This window comes from Sarcophilus harrisii, chromosome 2, assembly GCF_902635505.1.
Source record: "Sarcophilus harrisii chromosome 2, mSarHar1.11, whole genome shotgun sequence".
Lineage (NCBI taxonomy): Eukaryota > Metazoa > Chordata > Mammalia > Dasyuromorphia > Dasyuridae > Sarcophilus > Sarcophilus harrisii.
The window spans coordinates 33,792,457-33,801,922 of record NC_045427.1 but is presented as its reverse complement, the minus strand read 5'-3'; the positions used below and the strand labels follow the sequence as shown (position 1 = coordinate 33,801,922).

Sequence of the window (9,466 nt, the reverse complement as noted above, 5' to 3'; positions counted from 1 at the left end):
CCTGTCTGCACAGCCAAGGCAGAGGGGAGGCAGCACAGCCCAGGGGAAACAAGGGGAAAAACCTAACAGGAAAATGCTGACATTTCAGGTCCCCTTGATATCTTTGAAGTTTTTTGTGGGAGCCCAAGTTCCTGTTGAGGAGAGTTTCCTCGAGGTCTCTGTAGCAATGACAGAAACTTGCTGCTGTTCTTCAGCCATGTCTGAGTCTCTGTGACCCCACTGGGGTTTTCCTGGCAGAGATACCAGAGGGTTTTGCCATTTCTTCCTCCAGCTCATTCACAGATGAGGAAACTGATGCAAACAGGATTAAGTGACTTGTTCAGAGTCACATGGCTAGTAAGTGTCCAAGGTTAGATTTGAACTCAGGAACATGAGTCTTGGGGATTCCAGGCCCAGCGCTCCATCCTCTCACTGCCCTGTGGGGCTGCCATGATAGAGACCAGATTGCTTTTTCTCCAGCCCAGGCCACACTGGTCTCCCAGGCTGGGTTCCTTCTGCCCCAGGCCTGGACAAGACACAAGGGGAGTGCCCCAATATCACCCAGTCAGGCCCTGTTAGAACCTCATTGTTTTCTGCATCTGGAGGGTGAGGCCCTCACTGGCTGTCTCAGAGTGATGGTGGGGAATGGAGTGTATTTCCCATCAGGCCTTGGGGAGTTCCCAGGAGAGTAGGGGGCAGGGCCGGGCCCCCTCACTGCCATCTCTGCTGGGGTCTCTGCCTGGATTCTCTGCCCCAAGGGATCTCCTGGTGGTATGAAGGCCCAAGGCCCTGCCCATCATCTTAGGATCAAGGGCCCACACATGGTTTCACTGCCACTAGAGGCTTTCTGGTCAGCCTTTGGCACTGGAAAGATGAGGGGATTGGCTCAGCTCTGAGATTTAACCTAAAGGTGTTTGGGTCCCTCTCCTCAAAATGTTCCCAGACTCTTTCCTGTAACCTCATGCTCCCATTCCCAGGAGTGGGATTACAGGAAGTATAAATAACCACTAAATCCAATTCCTTTCAATGAATGTTCTAATATGTCACAGTTTTCTTACATGAAATAAAGGTGCTAGAATAAGCACAGTAACATCTGTCCAAATGCAATTTTAGTTTTCAGGGAAGCTGAGACATGGGCAGTCAGGGAAGCAGCTCTCCTCTAAGAAAGGCAGATGCTGAAACTCAGATTTATAGAATGCTGGGGTTCTTAGAAACAGGCATTTGCATTGTACATTTCAGGAATGGGGCCCAACCTGGGTAAAGGCCTGGAGTCAGGAGATGAAACATCATTTGTGGCAGAGAGTAAGACAGCAATTTATTTTGGATTATAGAATAAAGGGTGCATTGTGCAATTAATCTGGATGGAAATGATAAGCTAGATGGTAAAGGCTTTAAATGACAGAGTGGTTTGTATTTATCCTAAAGATAAAGAGAAACCATCAGAGTTTCCTCAGTCAGTCTGTCAGTAAACTTTCATTCATCAGTTTCCATGTGTCAGTCACTGTTTAAGAGAGTTCTAGGGTCAGATCTGTGTTCCAGTGAAATGACCAGAGACCTTTAGGACTTGAACCTCTCTATCATTTGAAACGTAGATACTTTCTGAGCCTGGGGTAGGAACTGTCCTGTTAAGCTCTGTTCCAGTAAAATAGAGTCTCTTCTACATTGCCTCCTAAAGAAGAAAGAATGAGAAAGACTGAAGGAGGAAGCCAGAAGCAGGAATCAGAACTCCAACGGTTCCATCCAAAAAGAGGTTGAAATGAGCATCTGGGGCTGAGGCTCTTGCAGCCAAACTGGTTTCATCAGTTGAACGTCTGCTTCCTGGTCCCAGAATCGCGTCACCAGAACTAGACAGTCCAAAGGCTGATACTGCTTAGCAGAGCAAAGAAGCTTCCTTGCCTAGAAGTACATTCAAGAAAGATTGTGTATATGTATGATTTTCCCCTATATTCACTGGGGTTGACATCTCACACACAATACCCACAGCCAGGGAAGGGGAATCTTACCTGACATTCTCTGTATCTGTATGTAGTTCTTCACAAAATTTATTCCACTGACTTTTTGGTCATGTTTCCCACATCAAGAATCCTGTGCAGGTCATGGGATGATGATCCAGTCTCCCCGTCTGTGGCCCAGGACAAAGAGTCCCCACCAGTGTCAGGGCCAGGTCCAATATTGGCAAGTGGAGAACCTGGTAGCAGAAACCGGGCCAATCCCCAGGTTCCTCATCTCCTATACTAGCAGCCGGACATCTGGGGTCCCTGCCTGATTCTGTGGCAGTGGGTCTAGGACAGATTTCACCCTCACCATCAGCAGCCTCTTTAACAGCCTCCCCATACTGATTGATAAGAAAGGCTGGGAATTGTCTCTGAGTCAGGAGAACATTCAGTCTCTCTCTGTGCCCATTTCCTCTCCCAGTAGAGGCAGAGAGAGACACAGATGGCAAAGGTGGTACCGAGGGATGATCCAGGTGTGGCAAACAGTGATAGCAGCATATGTAATGACATATACATACATGTAACATGTACATACGTGTCTATGTACATACACATATAAGTAGATGAGGTCACATGGAAAGCAGACAAAGAGCTGACCTGAGAATCAAGAAACCCGGGTCAGTCCTGATTTTGCCCCAACGATGTCTGAGCTCCTGATCTCCTGTTTGACCCCTGAGCGCTGAAGAAAACTTCTTAGGAAAATCAGCTTGAGAGAAGGTGCCACGTTGCACGGGTGGTGATTGTCCCTGGGAGCTCCTCTTACCTGATGTCATCTGGAGAAATCAGTGTCTGTTTTAATAACTTTATGATATGTCCTCGAGGATGCAATGAAGGGAGCCTGAGCCTTAAACTTGAGTTTAAATTCTGACTCAGAACGTTAATAGATGTGCAATCCTGACCCTGTCACTTTACCTCTGACTGCCTCAGTCTCCTCATCTGTGAAATGGGGATAATACTCCCATCAGTTCTAATCCTTCATAGCACCTGCCTCCTAGTACAATGACAATGATCAAATGAGAACTTGGAGCCATTCAGTACCTGACAGCAGACATCCCCTTTCCTCCTCCTCCTTCTCACCAGCTTTGTTATCTATTACAATCTCCCTTAGAATAATCGCCCCTGGGGAGGTTGATGGCTTCTGCTCTCTCATTTGCATCCCTAGGACAAGCATTGGGCTTCATACTTATCTTAGTCATCATTTCTCACTTATCCACTTGCTTTTGATTGACTGAGAGAGGAGAGACTGGAGCTTGGAGGATCAGACAGGGGCTCTGGCAGCCCCAGGAGAGAAGAGATGATCAGCCAGCAGGGAGTGTCTCCTTGTCTCTGAGCCAGGAATCCCCTCCTCCGGAGCCCCAGATTTGGCCAGAGATTCACCCAGGTCCAGGTTTCTAGAAAGAGTCACAGGCAGGGAATGGGATGGATTCTAGTGAGGGTCCTCACTCCCCGGGCATGTCTGGAGTGGGAAAAGGGGGACAGGAGGAGACATTGTCTTGTTCCACAATGTGCAGGATCACAGGAATGTCATCTAGTGACTGACAAAACCCCCTCACCTGGGAATGAGGCTCTACCGGGATTTTCCCAGGGTCCCAGGCCAGGATCTGTCCAGTCTGAGCCAGACCCCTCCCTGCCCCCTGGAGTTCTCCCCTTCTCCAGCAGAGGGAGGCAGTGGGGCAGGTCCAGGAGCAGAGTCAGGGGAGGCACCTCCCAGGTCTCCAAGCTGGGAGCTCGGGCCATCTCTGCCTCCTCCCCAGGGCTGGGAGCTCTCTCTTAGGTATCAGGAATCTAGTTCTGGGGCAGAGAGAGAAGCTGCCCTCAACTTACCCACAACTGGCTGCATCCCTGCATCAGACACTAAACATGACTTTGCTCCTGAGTCTCCCATTGGGGAGATAACAGAGGGGGCTCCTCCCCCAGAGCCAGGCTCAGCCAGGGTGACTCAGGGTGGCTCCCAGGGTCCCTGAGGGGAGGCTCCTCCCAGACCGGGGGCTCTTTTGCATCTGGAGCCCAAGGGAGCCGCAGGGAGCCCTGCCCAGGACATAAAAGCTTCCTCCCTCCTTCCTGCCCCCTCAGGGCTCTGAGTGCTCTCTGCACAGTCTCTGAAGGCCAGGATGAGCTCCCCATGGCAGCTGCTCTGGCTCCTGGTGCTCTGGGCTCAGGGTAAGGCACAGGAGGGCAGTGAAGGGGTTTGGAGATCTCGCATTTTCAGGGATACAAAACTTGATGATCCCTTAATCCAGTGGGTGAGCAATCTTAGACCTCAAACAGGTAGATGAAGGCAAATAACCATGACCAGAACTCTGTTTAAAACCCTTGTGAGGCTTGTGGCAAAGATGTTTTATTTTCCCTCAGGTTGATAGCAATAAAACTGCTTATTCATCACCTGAGATTTCCATGGTCTCCACAAAATTGTCTCATTCATATTCTTTATATTGTTCATTCACACACTTCTCTCTCGATCTAATTCTTGGTTCTCTTTAGATTCCCAGGGAGCCATTGTGCTGAGCCAGTCTCCAGCCTCCTTGTCCGGATCTCCAGGAGAGAGAGTCACCATCAGCTGCAAGGCCAGTCAGAGTGTATATGACTACTTGCACTGGTACCAGCAGAAACCTGGCCAAGCCCCCAGGCTCCTCATCTATGGTGTTTCTAACCTGGAATGTGGGGTTCCTGCCCGGTTCAGTGGCAGTGGGTCTGGGACAGATTTCACTCTCACCATCAGCAGCCTGGAGCCTGAGGATGCTGCACATTATTACTGTCAGCAGGGTTATGAATGGCTTCCCACAGTGCTTCAGGCCTGAACAAAAACCTCCCCAGTGTGTTCAGGGGACTGAGCTCAGAGCAGCCCCTGCTCTCTGGGCAGGCTCACATCTCCCAGGGCTTCCCCTTTCTGGTTCCCCAAATCCCCTCCTTTCTAACTTGTGATCACGAGCCCTGTCTGCACAGCCAAGGAAAGAGGTGGTAGCACACACCCAGGGGAAACAAGAGGAAAAACCTAACAGGGAAATCAGAAAAACCTTGATATCCTTGAAGTTTCTCTTGTGTGGAGCCCAAGTTCCTGTTGAGGAGGCTTTGCTCTAGTTCTCTGTAGCAATGACAGAAACTTGTTGCTGTTTTTCACTGTGTCTGAGTCTCTGGGACTCCACTCGGGTTTTCCTGGCAGAGATATCAGGGGTTTTGTCCTTTCTTGCTGCAGCTCACTCACAGATGAGGAAACTGATGGAAACAGGATTAAGTGACTTGTTCAGAGCCACATGGATAGTAAATGTCCAAGGTTAGATTTGAACTCAGAAACCCGAGTCTTTGGGGATTCCAGCCCTAGCGCTCCATCCTCTCACTGCCCCATGGGGCTGCCATGATAGAGACTAGATTGTTTTTTCTCCAGCCCAGGCCACACTGGTCTCAGACTGGGTTCCTTCTGCTCTGGGCCTGGTCAAGAGCCAACATGAAGCCCCCAATATCACTCAGTCATCCCTAATTAGCATCTGATTATTTTCTGCATCTCCACGATCCCTCATTGATTCTCTCAGGCTCATGTGTGTGGGGTTAGAGTGTACCTCCCAGGAGAGTAGGGGGCAGGGCCAGGCCCCCTCACGGCCATCTCTGCTTGGGTCTCTGCCTGGATTCTCTGCCCCAAGGGATCTCCTGGTGGTAGGAAGGCCCAAGGCCCTGTTCATTGCTTTCAGGACCAAGAGCCCACGCATGGTTTCACTGACCAGAGACTTTCTGGTCAGCCTTTGTTACTGGAAAGAAGAGGGGATTAGTTCAACTCTGAGATTTAACCTAGAATCCCTCTCCTCAGAATGTTCTCAGACTATTTCCTGTAACCTCATGCTCCCAATCCAGGAGTGAGATTACATGAAGTATAAGCAACCACTAACAGTGAATTTCTTCAAATGAATTTTCTAATATATCAGAGTTTTCTTACATGAAATAAAGGAACTAGAATAAGCACAATAATGTCTGTACGAATGCAATTGTATGGGCAGCAGGGAAACAGCTGTCCTCAAAAAAAGGTAGATGCTGGAACTCAGATTTAGAGAATGGAGGGATTCGCAGAGTCAGGCATCTGCATTGTGCATTTCAGGAATTGGGCCCAACCTGGGTAAAGGCCTGGAGTCAGGAGATGAAGCATCATTTGTGGTAGAGAGTAAAACAGCTATTTATGTTGGATTATTGAATAAAGGGTGCATTGTTTAATAATCTGGATAGGGATGATGAGCTAGATGGTAAAGGCTTTAAATGACAGAGTGGTTTGTATTTTATGCTAAATGTAAAAAGAAACAGAATTTCCTCAATCAAACTGTCAGTAAACATTTATTAATCACCTTCCAGGTATCTGTCATTATTTAGGTGAGTTCTAAGTTCAGATCTGTTCTGGAGGGAAAAGTCCAGAGACCCTCAGGGCTTGACCCTCAATTTCATCTGAAATATAGATACTTTCTGAGGGTAGGATGGGGCATTGCCCTGTTAAGCATTGTTCCAGTAAGATGAAGGTCTTTTCCAAATTACCTCCTAAGGAATAAGGAATGAAGAAACCTTTATGAAGAAAGAATCAGGAAGCAGAAATCAGAACTCTAATGCTATCATCTCAAGAAGAGGCTGAAATGAATATTCAGGGCTGAGGTTCTTGAAGCCAAACTGGTTTTGGCCAGTTAAACATCTTTCTTCTTCCTGGTCCCAGCATCCCATCACCAGAACTAGACAGTCCAAAGGCTGATACTGCTTAGCAGAGCAAAGAAGCTTCCTTGCCTAGAAATGTATTCACCAGGGGTTGTGTGTGTAGGATCATCCTCTATATTTCCTGGGATTGAGACCTCACACACAACACCCACAGCCAGGGAAGAATAATCTTACCTGACATTCTCTGTACCGTGTGTAGTTCTTCACAAAATTTATTCCACTGACTTTTCGGTCATGTTTCCCACATCAAGAATCCTGTACAAGTCCTGTGATGATCCAGTCTCCAGCCTCCTTGTCCGTGGTCCCAGGACAGAGTTTCCATCTGTGGCAATGCCAGTTGTAACACTGGCAAGTGGGGAATCTGGTAGCAGCAGGAGCTCGGACAGTCACCCAAACTCCTGATCAGTGAAAGGTCTTCTGTGCCTTCTGGGGTCCCAGCCCCACTCAGTGGCAGTGGATCTGGGACAGATTCCACTTTCCCTAATCAGTGCTAGAGGGGCAGAGCTTGCAAGCAATGACTACTCTTGGCATCACAATGATGTTCCTCTCCCAGAGAGCTGGGGCCCTGAACAAAACCTCAGCCCCTCAGTTCTGGGGAGGAGGTGCTTCTACCCAGGTCACAGGCAGAAACAATCTCTGTGTGAGGAGGCTAAATCCAGTTCTTCTACTAAGACCCAGCTGTATCACTTCTCTTGTGGGAGAGATGGAAAAGTCAGGGAATTGTAAATCAAAGAGAAGGGAGTGTTTTTGGTTTTACATTCAAATCTTAGATTATAAACCTGCCAGGAAGGGGATCATTAAAGCTTGGTGGGTCAGAGCTTGAGTTTTTCCTTTCCTGAGCATTGTTATGCCTCAGTTTCCCTGAATTATTATGCCCTGAGTAAAATTATTATAGCCTCACTCTTTTTTCCTTGCCATTAGGCCTGGGGGAATTGAGGCCCTGAAACACCATTGAGTCATAAAACTCCAGGTGCCTTATCTCAATCCTTGTTGGGATAATTCCCCCTCCTTTGGAGTATTGCCCCTCGCCTTGTTGTCTCCTGCCCTCCACTTTCTTATCTTGACTCTCATCTTGTCAGGACTAAGTTATGGTCTTCTCTTGGAATTGTGGCTTCTCTGGTCCCCCATTATCCTCACTCTCCTTTACTGCCTTTGTTTCCCATAGCTATATAAGTCTCCTTATTGTTAGCTGCTGAATACTATGGACAAGAGTCCCTTGTAGCTGGCTGGCCTTGGCTAGTCTAAATTAAAATATTAAAAACTAATGAATACTTGGTAAAATTCTGTGCTGAGGATGTCTTTAGTGAAAGGAATCCAAATTGCTGTCTCAGAACTATTTACTCGGTGCCTTGAGCAGCTTTGTACATTCTCTATTGGGAAACCTCACAAAGTGAGTCCAACTTGAGATTTCAGTGGGTTTCCCAGAATCAGAGTTTGAAGAAAGACCCCAATTCTTCTAGGGAGGGAGCAGGCTTCCATGAGCCTGTGGCCAGAGCTGAGCGTGGTCCCTCCTTTTGGAGAGCGGTAAAAACCCCCCGGATTCTGGCTTCTGGCAGCAGAATTTAGGTATAAATTACAAAACCTATTAAATACAAACCCCTACATTCTAGATCCTTAGCTATGGATTCAAAGGCCACCATAGAAAAGCTTCTGCCCTTGCGGAAGTTCACATTTATTTGGGGAAAAGGCAGCGGGTGTTTGCAGGATAATTAGAGAGGAAGAAGACACAGATGGGGAGGAGTGACAGGGAGGAGCAGAGGCCTCAGCAGTGGGAGGAAGCAGAGCTGAGCTTCAGAGGAGGCTGAGGATCCTCCTTGCAGGGTGGGGAGGAGGGCCTGCCTGGGGCTCTGAGGGAGTCTTCTGGGTAAATACATGGCAGTCAGGGATGGCAGGCTGTGGGCAGGGGGAGGGAGCAGGCTGGCTTTGCTGGAGCAGAGAGGACCCGAAGCTGGGGAACATGGCCTGAGCCGGGGGAGCTCTGAGGGAGCCGTCTTGTGGAGAAGAATCAGTGTCAGGGGAGGATTGTGTGTTTTATCCCAGACACAAACATAAATCGAGGGGGATGTTTGTGCAAGAGAGTCATGGGATCAGAATTAGTAAATATTCACCTGGGACCTGTGTGGAAGAGGGAAAGCTGAGCTGGTGCCTTAGGAAAATAAAGGGTTTTTGGTGCTTTTGTTCTTCTAATCAACAAATAAATGCTGTGGGTTCTGTTAGACCCTGGGGAGAGGGTGAGATTCTAAACTTTCTTCAAGTCCTTCTAATTCTGAAATTTCTTTATTTCCTATGAATAGAGAGGTTCAGTCACGTGATCATGATCAAGCAAAATCTCCCAGCTACAAAGCAGCAGAACTGCCCCTTAGCCAGGCCGGCCCCCAAGGCTGACAGTCTTTCCCCAATTCTCCATGTGGGCCCAGGCCCATTTTTACAAAAAGAGGCCAAGGGAGTCTCACTCCTCCCGCGTCTCTCTTTTGAAGGGAGAATACTTGGGGTTTTCACCCTGATTAATGAGGCAAAACCCCGGACAAAGAGATTGAGAAGGAATTTATTGTAACTTTTTCAGGGTAGGAACATGTTGAGGGGCTGAAAGTCATCAATGGCTTCAAGATAAGTTCAGTTTTCCTAGGTAACAGTTAGATAATTCAAAAAGATCCACCCCAACAGAAGAGGTTGAGACCTTGCATCTCACTTCCTTCTCAATGTAATAGGAAAGTGATTAATTTGCAGGTCGGCGTCTGTGATGAAGATCAGGCAACACAAAAAGATGTCCTGCTTCTGCTTCTTCAACAGAGCCTCCCCTTGGGGACTCATCT

General features: G+C 48.1%; 1 gene segment (V, D, J or C); it reads left to right on the top strand.

Annotated features, from left to right (window-relative positions):
- Window positions 1-3,951: 3,951 nt before the first annotated feature.
- Window positions 3,952-4,786, top strand: LOC100935591. The segment is given in 2 exon segments: window positions 3,952-4,133; window positions 4,455-4,786. Coding segments are annotated over 2 exon segments (366 nt in total).
- The last annotated feature ends 4,680 nt before the right edge of the window (window positions 4,787-9,466 follow it).